The sequence below is a fragment of the Phaenicophaeus curvirostris genome, unplaced genomic scaffold, assembly GCF_032191515.1.
Source record: "Phaenicophaeus curvirostris isolate KB17595 unplaced genomic scaffold, BPBGC_Pcur_1.0 scaffold_46, whole genome shotgun sequence".
Taxonomy (NCBI): domain Eukaryota; kingdom Metazoa; phylum Chordata; class Aves; order Cuculiformes; family Cuculidae; genus Phaenicophaeus; species Phaenicophaeus curvirostris.
Genome location: NW_027206669.1, coordinates 340,490 through 360,636, shown reverse-complemented (window position 1 = coordinate 360,636; position 20,147 = coordinate 340,490). Strand labels below are relative to the sequence as shown.

At 38.0% G+C, this 20,147-nt stretch overlaps 1 protein-coding gene across 1 annotated transcript in view; it reads left to right on the top strand.

Moving 5' to 3' along the window:
- The window catches only part of LOC138733915 (cilia- and flagella-associated protein 43-like), a 54,914-nt gene extending 35,175 nt beyond the window's left edge, over window positions 1-19,739 (top strand). Inside the window, 22 exon segments of the mRNA XM_069881431.1 lie at window positions 78-243; window positions 827-940; window positions 1,910-1,987; window positions 2,718-2,843; window positions 3,296-3,400; window positions 4,156-4,272; window positions 5,083-5,292; window positions 6,978-7,184; window positions 7,956-8,045; window positions 8,812-8,889; window positions 9,724-9,849; window positions 10,337-10,456; window positions 10,538-10,645; window positions 11,730-11,816; window positions 12,118-12,206; window positions 12,578-12,785; window positions 13,704-13,816; window positions 14,533-14,689; window positions 15,507-15,671; window positions 17,480-17,560; window positions 18,852-19,005; window positions 19,582-19,739. Coding sequence (XP_069737532.1) covers window positions 78-243; window positions 827-940; window positions 1,910-1,987; window positions 2,718-2,843; window positions 3,296-3,400; window positions 4,156-4,272; window positions 5,083-5,292; window positions 6,978-7,184; window positions 7,956-8,045; window positions 8,812-8,889; window positions 9,724-9,849; window positions 10,337-10,456; window positions 10,538-10,645; window positions 11,730-11,816; window positions 12,118-12,206; window positions 12,578-12,785; window positions 13,704-13,816; window positions 14,533-14,689; window positions 15,507-15,671; window positions 17,480-17,560; window positions 18,852-19,005; window positions 19,582-19,739 — 2,857 coding nt within the window.
- Window positions 19,740-20,147: the final 408 nt, after the last annotated feature.

The window sequence follows — 20,147 nt, the reverse complement described above, 5'->3', positions numbered from 1 at the left end:
TTGTTATATGGAATATTTAATAATTTGTCCTTTATTATAAGACATAAAAATACATCAATTTATTTTCTATTTACTAGGAAGATAAAGAATACTGAAGCTGAGGAAGCTGATCTTCACTGGCGATCTCTTCTTGCTATACTGAACAAGTCCACTTCAAATGAAAATACTGTTTTACAATCCATGGCAGAACGGCATTTTGACCCAGAATCCACAGCAGAATCACTTCCAGAAGGGAAATTTAAGGTGGGGTTTTTTTTTATTTTTAGGGAAGCGGGGGGAAGGTTTGATCATTATCCTAAAATTGCACATGATAAAAACTGTCCTCCAAACAAACTCTGATCCTTTTGCAGAAGTAGCAAAATACTCCCAAGGATAGGCTGAATATGCTTAATTCTTAATTTGTAGAATAGTATAAACAAGGAAATGGAATAGTTATGGGAAGATGGCATTCACAGCTTCAGTTTCACATGGTTTCTTCAGCCACAGAAAACTCTGTGAAAGTCAATTTCTCCTCATGTGAAATTATTTGTCATTTCCAGTGTGATATTACTGCTATACATTGTGTGTTGTTTGTTTTCCTGTTGAAATCAAGCAAAGCAGCAATTACAGAAGTTAGTAATGTCAGGCCATTTGAGTCAAAAGGCTTTGCATAACAGCAAGGGTTTTCTGGACCAAATCTGGAGCCTGGTTAGGGAGTAAAAATATTGTAACATTCTCTTTAATGACGTGGTGGTGCTTCTAATGCGAGTCCAATTTTTATTTTATTTTGGTCTCTCTCTTATTCTCTCTAAGTACCTGAGATGGATGTTTATATCCTTAATTTCAGGATGCATCGCTTAAATCTTCCAATGTAGAGGTGACAGAGGAAGACGGAAACGTCACCAGTTCATATTCAGCCAATACCAATGAAATGACGTGGATAGATCAGAAAATGAAGAAGGTACTTCGATAGAACAAGTAATAATCAAAACAGGAGTTTTCAAGAGTCAGTAGTGATTTGAATTATGTGCTGTAAAGTAATCTACTTTCTAAAGCTCTTCTGACATTTGGGCCTCCCTTTAAGGCGTTGCCATCTAGACCTTTAGAAAAGTTAGGGTCAACGTTATAAACACACCAGAGCAGGTACTGAGCACAATAGGAGCTCTAAAGGCCAAAAGGCCACTTCTACACAAGGAGTAAATGAAAAAAAAAAGAAATTGCCAGAGAAATCGGCTTCCTTTAGAAACTTGTAAAGATGTTTTTCTTCTAAATGTCAAGAAGTTACACTGAAGATTATTACCAGAAACCAAGCAGGTGCTTCTTCCCAAGGGCCAGAATAAAAAATTCTACAGCACTGATAAATCAATAGTCAACAATATGACATTAATTGCAAACCCCCTGAGGTTTATTTCAGGTTAAGGTTGAGGTGAGTATGATGTGGAACCAAAGTTTTTTAAGAGTAAAAGTTCATCAAAGATCTAATAGTGTGCAGAGAGGGGATTTAGTGCTTTGTGAGTCTGGAAATTGCTATATTAATGTTAGCATAGATAATTTTTTTCCTCAGAAATATGAATTATGGGTGGTAGCAGGTTCTTTTTGTTATGAACCAGAGCTGTATATATTCTCCAGCTTCTGGGGCTCAATGATAAGATGAAATATCATTGCTTTCTGTGTGATCTCAGGAGTGACTTTCTTTCTTTCCTTATTTTAAGCTCTGTTTCTGTATAACCAGTTTACAGTGTGAACTGGGTGTACAATCATTTTTCTTTTTAGCAGTTCTAAGAATCAACCTATTGAATTAAGCTTATGTCTATTTCAGTTATTAATCCCTTCTGAGTTTTGTTTTCTGTACAGATAATGTTCCTTTAGATCACTTCAGTCGTTTCCTGGGTTATTTTTTATTTTCAAAAATATATCTGTTGTATGTCAGGTCATTAGAGAAGAGACTGAGAGGTTTGCTAACCAGAAGAAAGAGCTGCAAATGGGAATTAAAAAGCTGCATGAAACTGTGAGTTTCTTACAAGTGTAATGGCTTAGCTTACAGTTTTGTTTACATGTACACTTCCTTTACAACTATCAGCTCTAGTGCTTAGTTACATTTTTGTCATAAACACTGAGCAGACAGGTAATAGAGAGATTTGTCTCTTCAGGGACAGCGTGCTGAACCTGTCAGGAACAACTGTCTGGTTCTGAGGTTCCTTTGCTCCAACTAAAAAATTTGTACCACCCTTATATCTTGAGCAATCTATCCCCTCAGCAGGCTAGTTTCTGCTGGTCTAACAGCCTTCCGTTATAGAAACTGTCATCCTCTCCTCTTCCTTCTCCAGTTTGTTTTCCAGTTGCTCAGCTCCCAGCATATCCTGCTGCATGGGGCTGTTCCTCCCCAGATGCAGGATTTTGCATTTCCCTTTGTTGAACTGCATGAGATAGATAAAAACTTTTGAAAGTTCTCAGAACTAAAGAATGAACAATTCCATGCTACAGATTCTTAGAAAGTATGCACAACTCCACATATAACATCCAAATGAGCTTTAAGGGAAGGATGAAATATATTCACATAGTAGTCTCTGTCACTAGGTACAGGCAGCACGTTCTACCAATTACCATGAAGCAGTTAAAAGTGGAGGCAATTAAAATGATTTTCTCTGTTATCAAGTTCCACAGTGTTAAAACCAGTGTTTCCTCTATTCACATTCGAATTACTTTTTATTCCTTATACTTATTTTTTAAAAAAACAGATTCAGAAAATGATGCATGAAAATGAACTGGTGGCAGACATTGAGAAACTGGAGCAGCAGGAGTTCAACCTGGATGTAGAAGAACAGGAAAGAGCACAAGAAAAGGCTGAAGAAGAAGTGGCCAGGGTATGATAGAGTGGAAAGAGAACATTTTAAAACTAGCAGTGAAAAGGAGAAGCAATAACTGAAGAATAGAAGATGATCTCAAAGTTGTTCACTGTTGAGAAGCAGGAAAGCGTAAAAGTATTTTAAGTCACTTTTTGAAGCAGGTGAATCTGCTAATGCAGATATTGCCAGTTGGAATATGATCTATGCCAGAAACTGTAAATCTGACACTGTGACCTTGGGTACAGCGCTGCTTAAGTTCTGGAATGCTTTTCTTCACATATGAAATGACACCTTTCAGTAGCAGTAGTATGCAATATCATTTTTGGAGAAGATAGCTGCAGTAGTCTAAGATTATGAAATACGGGTAATTCATTTAATCTGCCAGGTTTGTTTCAACAACTCAATACAAATTGCCTATATCTTGTTGGTTTGCACCACATGTCATTATTTTCTTTTCTGTATCTTGAAAGGTGAGGAAGGAGATTGAAATGGAGAATTTAGCCAACTGCTATTTGCAGAGTGTCATCAAACATGAGTGCTGGGATCCAATGTGTGTAAAAGGACGTGCTGTTAAGGTAACCATCACTTTCTAACTCACTTACTGCAGTAGTTTATTGATTCCTTAAGGTACTGAAACAAAATAAATAGAAGTATAACACATTTCTGGTTTGCTTATGGTATGAGGAAAAAAACCACTTCTTTCCAGGGCTCATGCAAATCTTTCATTCTGTTGATTTTGACCGAGCCTGGCTGATTTTGCCTTTTAAAGTGGATAAATGTGCTAATAAGCAAATAAGTAACTCCTTAGTTCCTAGATACTAGAGAATATCTTCATGCAGTGTTGCTAAAAGGAGAAGGTAAATATTATATTTCTGTGTTGGGTCAGTAGGACTTCTGCAACACAGAATGTAAAAGCAAAATTTAACCCTGATTTTGCCTATTTTAAACAGAGGGATATTAGTCAAACTAGTGATACTAGATTATCTCAAGGGTGGTTAAAGACCGAGTAATTTTACCAAAAATCTTGTCCTGGTTGAATTCTGTGAATAAAGAGGACATAGCCAGAGGTTATTTAAAAAAAAAAATAAATAAAGGCAGCAAATTTTAAACCAACCATTTTTACTACCAAAAAGGCAAGTGGTTTTTTTCTGACTCCTATATTCTTGCTGGATTGTCTACATTAATTGATCATCAATATTCTTTCTGATTTTAAGAAGCCTCTGTAACTATTTAGCATTCAGTTTTTGGACAAATGAATTAACAGATGTGTTCTGAAGAAGTTTTTACCTTGGGTGTTTTTGTTTTCTAAAAAAAAAATATAATTGAACAGTGCTTCCATATAGCTTCTGAAGTGAAAAATTATCCAATGAAGGAACGTACTGAAGAAGAACTGAAAATTCTGGAGAAAGTTCTCCAGTTAAAGAAGATTGAGACAGCTGATGATGAGGTACAATCCCTTTGAAGTACTGCATATAGGCATTTCAGATCAGAATGCTCTGAGTTGGCATCTTAACCCCTTTTTTACATAGACACATTTCTTGGGTCCGTTTTCGCTGTAGAAATACTTCCCTAAAAATTTGAAGATATTCGTAAAGATGAAATGTTGTGGTTTTACTTAGAACAAATGCATTAGTATTGAAGAATCACAGAAGAGCTGAGGTTAGATAAGCCATTTGGAAGTCATCTACTCCAGCCCACCTAGAACAATTTACTCAGCTCCATGTCCAGTCAGGTTTGGAATATCTCCAAGGATGGAGGATTCCATAACCTCTATAGGCTACCTTCTCCCATGTTTGACAACCTTCAGAGGAAATGTGTTTCATTATATTTAAGTTGGATGTTCTGTATTTTGATGTATAACCATTTCCTTTCAATCTGTCACCGACACCGCTGAGAAGAGTCTGGCTCTGTTGTCCTTACTCCTCAGGTTTTTATATGTGTTATTAAACACCACCCCCCAAGCCTTCTCCTTCTTGAGGCTAAACAATCCCAGCACGCTCAGCTTCTTTTCACATATTAGGTGCTTCAAACCCTTAATTGTATTAGTGGCCTATCGCTGGGTTTGCTCCGGAATGCCCGTGTCTTTCTTGTACTGGGGATCCTACAACTGGACCAAATATTCTGTATACGTTCACTTCAACTTGTGGGTTTTTGATCACTGGGCTTAATTGCAGAATATGATCTCTAGAATTTTTTCATACGTGTGCCACTGGTTCGTATACAAAATTAACACAGTTGTCATGTTTGTGATATTCAGGCTCAGAAGAAAAATCCTGAGACTGAGTCTGAGACTGTATTACCTGAGGAAGAACGAGAGAAGACAGAAGACGTAACGGCTGATGATAATGCATCTTCCTGCCTGATTGGAAGTCTGAGCTCTCAGTATGGTGGAGATACATCTATCCTGTACCACCAACTGGACTTGCACAGTAGGGAGCAGAAAGTCAATCAGATAGTGTTATTAAAGGTGATGTCTTTTCAAGTTTGTATTACTGTAGTGGCACTGCCACACCTTTGGGTTCTCATAGCAGTCACAGACGCTCAGATTTTGGGTGTACTGACACTACAATGGAGAGTTGCACAGGCCACTGTGTTACAGATAAATGCACATCGTGCAGCAAAGCACCATGTGGATTTGCCAGCTCAGGTGTGGAAGAAAAACGTTTTTATGAAATTGGTTACCCAGTTTGAGAGTATTTCTATTTGTCCTCTGGTGTTTGTATAGCTGGCTTGCACAGCTCAGCATGCCTGTGGAAACATGACCTCTTTCCATACTATTTGCTGCTGAATGAAAGTTCAGCTGTATCCTCACACCATTTCATTTCTTTACAGTCTTATCAGCCCTTCATTTGGAGCCTTCAGTGTTTCTGTTATTTAATATTCTTTACTATCCGACTCTCCCTTCTCTTACCCTGGCCTGTTTATTAAGCAGTAAACATGCTACATAAAAGGCTTCTTATGAAGATGATCTGCAAGGGCAGAAGTGGTTAAACAACAGTAAAGCATTGCCTCATCAGAGCTCTTTAAGGCTACAACTGGTAGCAGAGCTCAACAGTTATGCGTTGTAATACATAAAATCTAGTAGATACACTAGTTTTTAAAGCAGATGGGGAAGAAACACAAGGAGCAATTTTAGATGTAAGTTTGGATGTAACGAGATCTTTCTACTGTGTGGCTTTCAAGATGCATACGATATATCTAATAGCAGACAAGTCTGCTGTGTTCTTGGCCAGTGCAGTGAATTTGCTGAGAGTTAGATAGGTAGCTGACAAACACTTGAGCACAGCCTTTTGTCTCCCAGCAACACTTTATGTTATCTGCCATCCTGCCTTACTACATCATAACTTATTATTGTATTAGAAACCAATGAAATAATCATGGCCACAAAAATATTTATTGTAATACAAATTGCAGACAGCTAAGCATCTCAAAATGTAAAATCTGGTGAGAGAACTGAAATCCTTTCCATGTTTCATTTTATTAAATTGATGTAGTAGGAGACACACATAGTTTTCTCTCTTAATATTCTATTCTGCTTTGTTGAGGTCAATTCTGTAGGCTAAAGGAAGAATTTAAGCACCGAGAATATATGATTTTTAAAATCATTGTAAGGTCTTAGCTGTTTTAAAAAAATAGTTTACGACTTCTGTTTATTTATTTAATGAGGGAATTTTTCTTACATATGCCAGGCAGAAAATCACATAAAAGCATTATTGAAACTGCAGGATGAATCACTTAAAAATCAGGAAAATATGTCCTTAGCGTGTATGTCCCTTAAAAGTATGCCCCTCTACCTGTGATTTACAGTCTCTAGATTTATAGGTCATGTGTTTTTTTTCTTTGAGGCCCCTTCTTTCAGCCAAAGAATTCAAAAACAAGCAAATAGAATTTTCTATCCAGTGTTTGCAGCAATATGCAGCAATAAAAATTTCTATGCGGGAAAAAAACCCCACGAATGATAGTTTGCCCACCTCTATTTAACAAAGCTTGAACTCTGCCTATATGATTTTCATTAAAGGGCTTTACCAGTTTATCTCCCTGTCACACATACAATTACACACATTTATGGTTTTGATGGCTTGAGGAGTGGTCCCATAATCATGGATGGATGTGACCTGTGCCATATTGCTGTTTCCCTTTTTGGTATTTCAGGACATCATTTACAAACTGAAAACTGCTTTTAATAAGGAATTTGACATAGTTGCACAACAAAAGGAGCAGGAGATAGAACGAGTGAAAGAAAGAAACCTGAGGATCCGAGAAATCTTGGAACAACTTGATCTGCAGTTGGAAGTGTGGGAGCCAGCTCTTACAGATGATGAGATACCAGAGCGAGCACTCACAGTTCAGGATTCAGAGGTGTTTGAAAAATGAATCTTTCTCTTTCACCTACTCAAATATATTTATTTAATTCCTGTCATTGCCAGACATTGAAAAGCTGAAAACAGATGTGTCTGTGTACTTAAAATCATCTTTTTGTCTCTTTTGCTTCCCTTCACTCTTTAGGGAGAAAACTTATAATAAGTCAATCCAAAATGAATAAGATGTATACAATCTTAATTCGTTGATGTTAAGTTTTTAATTGGCTATAAATTAGGTAGATATTCCCCCTGTTCCTGAGTGTAAGATTCAAGCCAGGCTTGGAGGGTTTACTTCCATAGATAAGGGTTTCTCTGTTTATTCTGAGCACCATTTTGAGACTAAGTAGTTTTAGACTAAGTGTGTGGGTACTAAACCGTGCTTAGTACTGTAATTATAAATTGAAATGATAATTTATAAAGAAGCACCATGCTTCTTATACAATATATTCCACCAATCTCATGCTCTTTTGGTCAGTCTTTCCCAATTCTCTCTGTTCTCTCACCAGTTCGTGTTATTCACTGTCAGAAAAGGTATGCAAGAAATACAACTAATCTCAACAAAAATGATGGTAGTTTCTATTTTAGCATTTTTAAATATGCTTTCAGGGGTGTTCGAAAGAACAATGTCCTCTTGAGGAGTATTATCATGGAGCAGAGATACAAAAAGCATCAAGAATTAGTATTGCCCCTCTTTCCAAAGGTTCTTAGTCTGCATGTGATCACATTTGGAGAGAAGAACCCTGATATGACCCTCATTTTCTTCCTTCAGATTAAAGTTGAAAAATACTTGACTCAAGAAGAGAGAGAGAAAGCAGAAATGCTGGCTAAGCTTGAAATGGAAAGACGTCTTGCTGAGAAGGTACTTAAAGTAGTTTCCTTTTTTACTGTGTAGGCCTTTGTCTCTGGTCAGGCTTATTTAGTTAATGCTGCACTGAAATATTCCAGTCATGTAGCATGGGAGAATAAAGTGTAAATGGTAGGTAATGATGATGTGTGCCTTTTCCTTCTTATTATCGTTTACAATTGGAACTACCTAGACCAGCCGGGGGGAGAAAAGATTTAGTATTAGGCTCAACATTTTCTAAAAAAAATGGCAGTTAAAAATACTCTATCAGGTGACTAGGGATTAGATAAATTTCTAAATGCATGCTGCTGCTCAAGAGAGAGCTTTCTGCTTTATCTGTGTTTGTTAACTGAGCGACCTGTGCTCTTCAGGGATAAGGCAAGGGTGTTGTAATGCTTTCCTCTGGCTTTAAAATGCATCTGGGCAGAACCTAAAATGGTTCTGTTCCCAAAAGAGATGCTCAATGAGACAATAACACAATAGCCTCCTTCAGCCTAGCCTACCAACTGCACAGGAGTAGTCTATACCTGTGTATTCTTTTCTAGAATGCCAGAATGGCAGTTTGAGTAAGTTATTTGGTACGTGAACATCCGTCCACCAGAAAAAACTCTGAGACTTTCATCATGTTTCACAGGCATCACCGAAGTGCATTAATCTACTAGTGACACACCGTATAATTGTACAGATGATCTAGATGTGAACTACCCTATTATCCCTCTCAAAACTTCCAATTACTACACTTCCTTTTGCAAACAAAAATGTTTTTTGTGGTTGTTTGCAGGACAATGACAGACTGCGTGCTCTTAATGACATGATGGGTGGAGTCCTAGAAGTCAAAAAGGAAGACGTCTTGAAGATGGTGAGCTGTGTTTCTGCCATATCATTTAGGTGGTTTGTGGGCTTTTAGAGGACGTGTGAAATTCAACTAGCAAATATTTCAAACCTAAGTGATAGGAGAAAGTCAGAGACTTGTAGAATTGCATTAAACCTACATAGACTCTGTAAGAGACCACACACTGGACTCAAAAGAGACCACAGAGTTCTAGTGCCTGCGTATGACTTATCCATAACACCTGTCCCTGTCACAGTGGAATACTGCAGGAACATAATCTGGTATTACCATTATAACAACTGGTGGAGGAAGAGCCTGTTTTCCATCACTGTGATCTCACAGAAAAATACTGTATTCCATTTTAACTCAGCCAATATAGATAGTACACAAGTAAAGAAAGGAACAAATGTGAAATGTCACAGAAAAAGAGTACGGCAGGACCAAGCATTTTCCCTGGAATTGATCTCTTTTGGAAAATAAGGGCTCCACTTAGAAGTATACGTTAGCATGGAGTTAGATTTGGGTTACCTTTTTGAGTTAGATTTTTTTCTGAAGCAGAAAACGTGAGGTATCTAGTATCTACAGCAGTATGTTTGAGTACAAAATACTTGTCTTTTACAAGATCCAGCAGTGAATTCCTATAAGCAATTGAGAGAGAATAGCACAATATGTGTCACCAAAATTACTGTGCAAGTGGCAGACCAGAGAAACAGAATATATAGGTAACTTAGACTTAAGTCTTGTACCTTATTTACCACTAAGGAATACCTTTAACTCATCTTGAGATGTGCTAGAGTTTGTTAGTGTGCAGATGGGGACTTAATGTTGCTTTTGAAACATATTTGTCTTTAATTCTTCCAGGATATTCCTCCACCTCCTTTTCTGTCCAAGCCTGAGCATCTTTGGAATGAAGAAGAAAAGAGAATATTTAGAGAATATGAGATAAAAGTCAAGGAACTGAATGAAGAAAAAGAGGAATATAGAAGGGTAAATTAAAATGAGAAAAGGAGTGGTTTTGTTAACATGCTCATCACCAGAGTTTCAGGAGCTACTTCTGAAAATGCTAATACACAGAATAAATGGAGAACAAGTGAAGAACAAAGATCATGTGGCATATGAAAAAAGTCCTAGCTTAGACTAGACAATCTCTACTTATACCAAGTAATACAAGCCAAGGCCTGTGGCATCTCACAGACAGTAACTTTCCTTCACAAATGTACCAGTATTCCTAAAATTTTTTTCAGGTTCCATTCCCAGAGTTGCTGATGCCATACGCAAATGATACAACTCTTTTTATTCTTCGAAGTCGTATTTGGACAACATAACTCGGTAGCCTGGCAGCACCTCCTTCCAAACAAATAATTTCTGGGACCTTTTGGCTAAAGGATACAATTCCATATTTTCATTCTACAATATCTGAGCTTTTTTGTTCTTCTAGATATGATATTGCTGCTCTTGTCCTTTCCTTCTCCAGGCACTGGAAGATGAACTGAAGAAACTTAAAGCTTCCATCCAGGAAACAACACGAAATTTTGATGAGATTGTGTGTAAACTCTCTGAAAGGAAAGTGAAATCAGAGATGGTCATCTACCAGGTATTGCAGAGAACATTAATTTTTCTTCTCTGTCACTGTGCATCAGGAAAGTTAACATTTTTTAATACAATCATTTTACAGGAAGAACTCAAAATAGTCAATCTTGTTTACGCTTTACTGTTGGATGAGGAGTTGGACACTAGAAAAGCTGGACTTCATAATTTTCTTGTGAAAAAGGAGAAAGAAAAAGTAAGTAGTCATTTGGAATGCTGTTCTTAGGAAAAGTGTAATATTTACAAAACATTTTCTTGTGAGGACTGCTCTTTCCAAATAAAAATTTTGCTGTAGATTATTTTCTGACAATTTACAGGGTCACTGATATATTTTTCAACTTGTACAGGTGACATACTTTATAAATACATATGTTTTTTAATAGATATACTCATTTTGGTTCAGCTGGAGTTGTTTGGTAAAATTCTATGCATTCAGAAGGGCATGCTGCTAATGGTTGTTATATATAGTATTTTTCAGTATCCAGTGTCAAGCTGGAAGCAGCAACTATGATGCTTTTAGGACATGAAGATGTGTAATGCCATCAAGTTTTTCACTGAAGTGAGGGCCATGCTGACTTGTGTTTGCCAGTTCAAAGCATAGACAGAGGTTGCTTTTGAGTATCTGACACACATACCCTTGAGCACAAAGTGTTTATAATCTTATTGACCAATTTAGTCTCCTGAAGCGTTTACCCATCCCTGCCAAATCATATAAAAAAAAAAATTCTAACTCTTCCCATAGGTAGATCTTTTGGTCCATACAAACTGTGAAATACAGGAGAAGGATCTCCCCAGCAGAGTAGAGGCATTTAACAGCCTCAGTAAGACGTAGTATCCTGACAGGTAGCAGAACTATGTTATGACGAAAGGGAAGCTGCATTCTCAAATTAAAACACTCCATTGAACAGCATTTGTGAATTTTTGCACTGTGTTACCTGTGATGATGTGAAAGGAAAAGGAAATTTTTGTGCAAGTGAAAACAACTATCAACAAAGGTCCTTACATTCAGATTTTAATATGAAGACTTGTAAGCATTTGTATATTTCTTCCACAAATTTCTTACTGTCTTAAGCAGGGGACTAATTTAATTTCACACCTGCTCACCCATTAGCAGTATCTACAATTAACCTGCAGAAGAAGGCATTGACTTGTTAGTGAAAACAGCTCACATGTTTTTCTCTAGAAATAAGAAAGCGTCAGCTTCATCAGTGTAAATGAGTGGCTGCTTGGTGCTTCTGCTGGGTGAGTTTCATTCCTGAAATGTTTTGGTTTTGCTATAGGACAAGACTACGAAAACACTCCAGACTACAGAACATAAAATTGTGGCTTACATGGACACCTATGAAAATGCAATAGTTGAAGAGAAGGTGAGACTCTTGACAAACACAAGGAGGTTCACAAATTAAAAAGTTAATGCTGTGTCTTGATAACAAGAAGAATGTACTTCACTGTGAGCATGGGATGAGTTCTGGTCAACTTGCTGATTGCTGAAATTCAGTTGTAAAGGAGAGTATGTGCAGAGAAAAATTAATGAAGTATCCCGGATTCCTGTGATGCTTGACAGTGCTTGGAAGAGCACCATGTTCTATATTTCTAAGGTATGAGCAGGTTAATGCTTTTTTAAAAATAACGTTTTGGTAACAAGAAAGCTTTCTGTTTCCCTCCTAGAAACTGGAATGTGGTTTTACAAAGGAGTTTGCTGACCTACCTGCTGATCTCCTTAATGAGCTTTCCCAACTTTACAAACGTCGACCAGAGTAAGATCCTCCTGATGCCATCTGCTTAAATATTGGTGTTTCTTGGGAGTCAAGAATGAGAATGCTATTTATTTCAATGGTCAAAATTATTTTGATAATCAGTGGGCTGCCTGCTTTTTATTGGCTATTTAACAATTGCTTTTTTGAGTACTTATATTTCCTCATTCACCCCCCACGATCTATTTTAAATGCAATCTAAATAATCATGAGGTTTCAAAAACATATATTCTTATTTTGTGTAAGATGCAGTCTTACCTATTTGTTCTTTGCTAGGAACTTGAAAGAATGAAATGTTCATAGTTGTTTTTGCACTTCTTTTGTGCAAGAGATAATAAAAAGTAAATATTTTATGTACTCTATATGTGCACTAGGGCCCCAGTGACAGAAATGGCCTTTGACACTGCAAACCCGTATGGCAATTGTTCAGGCTCAGCTGAAGATTACAAAGATGCACGTACCCTGTTAAGGAAATCCATGGATGAACTGGATAGTCCTGAGTACATGCCTAATGGCTTAGACCCATCTATATGGGAACGCTTTTGTCTAGCTAGAAGAAATAAAATGGAAACTGAGGAGCTGGTATGTAAAATTCTTTATTTTTCCAGTATACTTCTTGATATTTTCGGATCTGATAGTTCTACGGAGTTCAAGTGCAGGGTCAAGGTAATGGTGAAACAACAATGCAGCACACACACAAGCTGCATTTGAGTTTGAAGGTTGCTTCTGACCACATTCAGTTCAGAATAATAGAAATGCTATGAAGGGAAATGGGATCTAGTTCTCCTTCACAGGAAAAATTAGCATATTAATGTGAATGGATTTTATCAGAATGATTATGATTTTGGTGTGGTTTCATTAAAAAAAAAAAAAAAATTACCTTTCCTCTGTCCATACCAAAAAAAATATTAAGGCATTCGGTTTTCATCATCTGTTGGAGTTGTTCTCTCCCTTTATCAGTCTACATTTGCAGCCATGCATTCCCATATTGTTTTAGAATGTCAAGAGCAATTCCTAACAGATGGTGTGGAAAAGTTCTAGCAAGCTGTTTGTTCAGCTTAAAAGCATGAAGGTGTAAATCTCAGTTTTCCAGAGACAGAGATACATGAGCTTTGACCAAAAGATATACAGATTTCCTTTCATGTGAATAAAATACGTGTAAATGAATAAATTATTTTCTGAGCAGTGTATAAAGATGCCCCAACACTGGAAACATTCAAGGTCAGGTTGGATGGGACTCTGATATCGAGTTGAAGATGTCCGTGCTCACTGCAGGGGGGTTGGACTAGCTATCTTCATGATCCCTTCCAGGGCAACCATTCTATGATTCTATGATTGTAACCTCCTTGTCCATGTGCTGAGATTCTCAAAATACCAGGCTATGTATTTATACATATGTTTGTCTTCTTAAGAACTTGTCTTCTCTGTTCTTGAAGAGTCTTGCCCTGCCATACTGACAAAGTTGAAAAAATTCAGAATGTCACAATATTGCTTGCTTAGGTGAAACAGAAAGACCAAACACTGGCAGAGATGCAGGCCTTTCTCCAGAGAAGAATGGATGACGATGAGAAGATTAAGTCAGAACTAGAAGGCATTTTCCAAGAACTTAGATGGTATTTTTTTTTCTTTTCCTATATTTTGCTATGTTTTACTACTCTACCGACACAGAGCTGAAAGTTACATACAAAATTATGCAGTGGTGTTCTCCAACACTCTTTTCTCTAGGATCCATCCTAGAGACCTACAATATTTCAGAAATGAGGTGCGATTGCACCACATGTGAGCAGGCCAAACCAAAATTTTTCACAGAAAGGGTCATTGGGCACTGGCAGAGGCTGCCCAGGGAGGGGGTTGTGTCACCTTCCCTGGAGGGGTTTAAGGGACGGGTGGACGAGGCGCTGAGGGACATGGGTTAGTGATTGATGGGAATGGTTGGACTCGATGATCCGATGGGTCTCTTCCAATCTGGTTATTCTATGATTCTATAATTCTAAATCTGGGGATAAATTATACAAGAAAAAGGGTGCTGGCTGGAGTCTTCTCCATATCCTTCTCAGTTGTTATTAAAACTTCTGTTCAGTAACAGACACCTTCTCTCAGAACATGAGCTGGAGTATGTCAAACTGAATCAGTGGTTGAAAACTTCATGTATGGAAATAAGTTGCAAATTCTGTAGTCGCTTTGGGCGCAAGTACAAGACAGGCTCTTAAAGAGTAACCCCTACATGAAAATACCTCTCACCAGTAATAAATAAAAACATTCTGAGAATCATAGGAGGATTTATGCAAACCTGTTGAAATCACTAACTTCTTGTTTTCTGCCATTATAGGGTGCAGGAAGAGAAGAAGAAATTTCAAAGGAATTTGACTGTCCAGTTTTTGCTAAAGCAAGGACAGGTGGAATTGGAAAGTACTGGGATCCCAGACTACAGTGATGCCATTCTCATTAATAGGAGTGTTATTGAAGAACTGAATTCCTCTATCATGGTAATTTGCATTATCTGAAGGAAATCTAAGCTTTTTAAACAAATGTATTGTCCTTCAGGGGCTCTGCTTTTTCTCCAGTTTGACATCTAGTTTCAATTCATTACTACACACCAGGAGGCTCAATTGTAATCTAGAAGCTATTAAGGATTCCGTAATGTCTCTTATCACGATGTACAGATTGCAATATAGATTGCTTTCTTGATGTTTGATCAATATAATTCAGACCAATAAAATGGCAACAGTTTTTAGACACACCATCACTTACACACGCTGTAAACAGAAAATGCTAATCCAGTCTGAAAATTCCCTCAAGGCAAAGGCACAGTTAAGAAGCATTTGAACAGTAGCTTACATTAAGATTTAAAAAATAATACACTTTTTTATGTAAGGTGAAAATGGTGATGCTACTTAAAACAGTGCTTCATACTCCCATTAAAAGGTTCTTTTCTTAGGCATTCTAGCTGTACAAAAACTGCTACTGGACAAAGCCTTCAGCAATGACTGCAGAATACCTTATAGAGGGCTGATTTGTATTCTGTAGAGCTAAAATGCCTTCATGTTCAAAAGACAGAAAGGTGGAGAGAGAGGTTAGCTGTAATTTTCTCCATCTCCTCCTCTGATCTAAGGCTGTGGCACAGAGCATAAAAGGGAAAAAATTCTACAAAAGATAACCATCTGGAGCAAAGTCTAGAAAGAGACTGCAGTATAGCACGTTCTTCTTACTAAAATTATAACTTTGGAAGCTTGTCCAACTTGTTGCAAATAATTATTCCATAATTTGCAAAATATGTTAATGAAGATTAATCTATTTTTTCAGGCTCAAGGAAGAAAAAAGATTGCTAGCGTGGTGGAATGTAAAGACTTCTCTAAAGTGATATTTCATCTGGAATGGGAGCACAAGAAAATGAGAATGCAGATAGAAGATCTGGAACAGAAGGCTCGGGATATAGCAACGCTATCTATTTCAAAAGACCGCCAGCTAGTGAGTTACTTTCTTTATATTTTGACCACAGAAAATTTTGCTGGCTATACCTGTAAGATCATTTATACCTCTTAAGTCCCTTACTCCTATGGAGAAACCTGATGCCCACTAAGTCAACAATTTAGTTTTCAGAGTAAAGTTTTATTCTTGAGAGTGATCAGTGATGCAGCTGTTTGGTATGTTCAGCTGTAAACAAAGGCAAAATTAGCCCTAACTCTCGTTGTTTCAAAATCGGCACCGAGATTAAGGAATGAGGATTTTGCAGCCTCAGAAGACAGATCCTTTAAATAAAAGACTATAACTTCCTTTAAAGTGAAAGGTCTGAGGTGCTCCCATCTGGTATCTCACTGGGCTTTGAACAAGCCCAGCTGGCAGGCCAAAAACTGTAGGAAAAGGTAAGAGCCAAGGATACCAGTGGGAGAGGAGAGGATGAAGCCAGCTTGTAGGGGAAGCCTGAGCATATTGCAGTATGGGATATAGAGGACTGCAAGGAAAGCTGATGGTTTTGTTGTGCTAAGGTGAGGGGCATAAAGGTTTGGAGTAAGAGTTGTTGGAGGATGGGTAAGCTATGGATATTGCAGTGGGGAGAGCTATAAAGCACAGAGAAAATGAAGAATGTTGGAGGGCAAGTAAGGATATTGCAATTCAATCAAAAGATTAAAAGAAAATCCTAAACACCTGTTTTAGTCAGGCTTCATTTTGCTGCCCTCCAAACTGCTTGTTCACTTCTGAATCAGAGCCAAGGGACTTTCTGTAACTGCCACCCACAAAACAGCCTTCCAAAGAGGTGATGTGACAACACACTGAAAAGTTCTTGTAGCAAATTAGTCACCAGTGTTGCTGTTATGTGTTAGCTTTTAAACTTCATTTTAACTGATGAGCAGAACTGTTGCTCTTTAGAGAGTTAGGCTTGCCCATAACAAAGGCAAATACCAGTTTAATCAGAATTTGAATGCTTTGAGGGGCTTGACTTCACTCTCTGAGTAGAAATGTGGGGCTAGCAGGAAAGACAAGGCAACAGAGACCCCAACAACAAGAATAGAAAGAAAGGTGGCTTATATAAACGGCGACAGAGTGGGACAAAACCCAGAGACCACCTGGAATAAGGACTATTTGTGAAGCAGTGAGTGAAAGCAGTTTTGTGCTGAAGGTCTGCTGGGCCTTTCCTGTTTCTCCTTTTCTGACCAGAGCAGTTCACAAAATTTTACATGTCACTTCGGTGGGACAGTATCCTGAAAGGATAGATCTACATCTACAAAAACCTTTTTACTGCCCATTATGGGTTACACAGGCTGTTTATCCTTTGTCAATCGATAAAGGGATATTTTAGTAGCAGTGTGCTGAAGAAACACATCTTTAATAACTTCTGTGCAACCTGAATTACTATGCAGGTACAAGAACAATAAAACAGAACTACGGAGAGACCACTCAAAAGAAAACAATCACTTTCCTCTCTGGTCTAAACACAGACTGTATAGCACCTTGGCCTCCAGCTGTGTTAGGTTAGACTACCTTATAAGCAAAAATGTAGCTGAGGTTTTTGGATCAACTCACAACAAATTAGGTTGGTCTTGGTTTCATTAACACATAATAGATAACATTATTTTTAACAGCTCTACAGTCTAGTAGTCACACAGCATCCAAGAATATATTTACCATGTCCATTTATGATCATTAGTAAAACTTTCCAATGTGCAGACTTCTAGTTTTTTGAGTTTTGCAATGTATGATTGTCTTTACAAAATTATGAAATGGTTAAGAACAAACAGGCTTAATGAGATGGCTTCTTTCTGCTTTTAATTCTTCAGTTCCTAAGTATGATGAACTACGACACCCACATCACCCACCAGATTTCAGCGATGGAGCAGAGTCTTGGCATCATGGATAAGGTAAATCCTAAGAGAACCACCACGTCTGAGAGGCACATTTTTAGTTTAAATGCAAGTCCTCTCCTTCATTAGCAAGAGGTGTTGGTAAGAAATAACTGCAACTGATACAGGCATAATGACTCTTCAGCTAACTCTAGGACTGCTGGAGCATAGCCAGAACAGCACACACAGGTGAATATATATCTCAGAATCATAGAATAGTTTGGGTTGGAAGGGATCTTAAAGATCATCCAGTTCCAACCCCTCTGCCATGGGCTCATGTCAAGCTTCTCATCAACCTGCACCCCCGAGTCCTTCTCTGCGGGGCATCTCTCAATCACATCATCCCCCATCCTGTACTGAAATCAGGGATTGCCCCGGCCCAGCTGCAGGATCTTGCACTTGGCCTTGTAGAACCTCATGAGGTTTGCGTAGGCCCACTGCTCCGGCCTGTCCAGGTATTTATTCATTAATAATCGCCTTTCAGTAGTTTTTTCAGCTTGTGCTGAGCTGTCTAGAGCAGCAGTTCTCTAGAGTCTTTCGAAGCAGTCTGCATTCATTGATTGCTGCATAGATCAACCCTATGGAGAGAAATCTACTTGCTTTGTTACCGGAATTAAATGCTTTCCTTCCTGATCCGAATGCAGATCTGCTTAACACTTTTTGCACAGCTTTGCCTATAGAAGTCACTCTTCCATTTCTAATGAAGCATTCTTCCAAATCTTCACTCCTTACTGTGTCTCTCCAGGAGTGCCAGCCTGTTCATAATACCACTGCCCCTCTGTTTTCAAAATAACACAGACACAACAATCTGATTTGCTGGCTCTCTCATCTATTTCAATATTCAGATGACGATTATCCTTGATTTTAAGTGATTCCACTGGATTTTCTCCAGGTTGCTGTAGCTGGCATCAGCCTCCTCATCCTCTTCAAGCTTCAATATTTGTGTTGTCACCTTACAGCCCATCTGACAGCTTCAGCACAACAACCCTTTTTTCAGCAGCTCAGAGCAGCCAAGAGAATGTTCTCAGCTCACACATTCCATTGACTTTCTTTGCTCTCTTTGCCTTTCAAGTTTTATCTTTAATATATCTCTTACCCTGACCTCTTGTCAGCTCCTTAATCAGAACTTTACAAAGCATATTGAAATATTTGTGAAAGACAAAGTAAAGCCAAAATGTGCTACTAGTTACATCCAAATACGCAAAAGTTTACTGAGGTACAAGGAAGTCATTAAGATTATAGGTTTCCATCATAAGTATGTCTTTTGTATAATCTCATATGTTTTCTGTATTCATTTGGGAACGGACAGCTGCACAAGAAGAACGTGAAGAAACGTCAGAAAAGAATTAAAGAGTTGGAAAAGTGCATCAGTTTAGAAGAGCAAGCAAACTACAACCTCAGCCTGCAGCTGAAAGAAATGCTTGTCTCTGTCTCAGAAAGGAGGCACATCTTTGAGGCAGCTGGTGAGTCACAATTTAAGTTACAAGCAAAGAACGTTCAGAAGATATTGCCAAGGCCAGATGGTCCTGTTCTCCATCAGCATCAGCTAAGGGACAAGGAGCACCTACTTCTTATTTTATGTGCACTACTAGTAGTACTTTTTCTACCACAATGTTTACTTAAGAGCATGCCCTTGTAACCAAAGTTAATTGACTAAATTGCTGAAACGATTTATAGTCATTAATACCTTCAGTAGGCAACAGGGCATCATTCTTTCACTTCTTTCCACCCATTCAAGGGAATGGAGGAAGTAAGGTGAAGGGTATTCACCATTGGTAAAACTGTAGAGATCTTTCCCGTAGCAAAAGATTTTCAAAACTGTGGGTACTTGCCAGAAACTAAAGGAAGCATTCCAGTGCCTTTTGAATTTTTCTGCTTTATTCAGAACTGTAAAGACTCTTCAGCCGAACTGTGAGTCTCTTTTAAAATGCTTGCTTATTCTATACAAAACTTAGAAGAACCCCAGGACAGGGCCATATAAATACAAACTATACATCATCTGCAAATACAGGCTAACCCTTATATTTCATTTTATGCAGACACACAGCACATTTCTAATGAGATTGCAAAGCAGCGCTACCAGGAGATTTTGAAGCAGAAACACTTACGGGATCTTGTAGAGGAACAGGAAGAACAGTTTGAAACTCTTCAGGCAGAAGCAGAAAGATGGAGATTAAGAACATTTCCTATCTTTTAGTAATCAAAGTCCAGGTAGATGTATAATACCGTGGTCTTGTCTGAGAAAAAGATCTTGTATGTCTGCCTTTTCTCTCTGAACTTTTCTTTCCACAAACAATTTCTTCTGTAACTTCTTTAAAAATAACTTCAGTTTGAGAGATACCTGTTTGTCCGTTTTGTACAATTTATACCTAGTCTTATCCCCATTATATTTCAACTCGTGAGATTTATTTCTGCTCTTTTGATTTTATAAACCACATCACTCATTACAGAAAACAAATGGTGCAAGAAATTGTAGACTGATAGAAGAACAGGTGAGGTGTGCTTGTACATCCTTAGTCTGCAATATGCAACTGCAGACATTTTGAAGGCAAAATAGTGCAGGAAAACTATGAATTTTCAGCTGCTTCAGTTCATGGCTACGGCT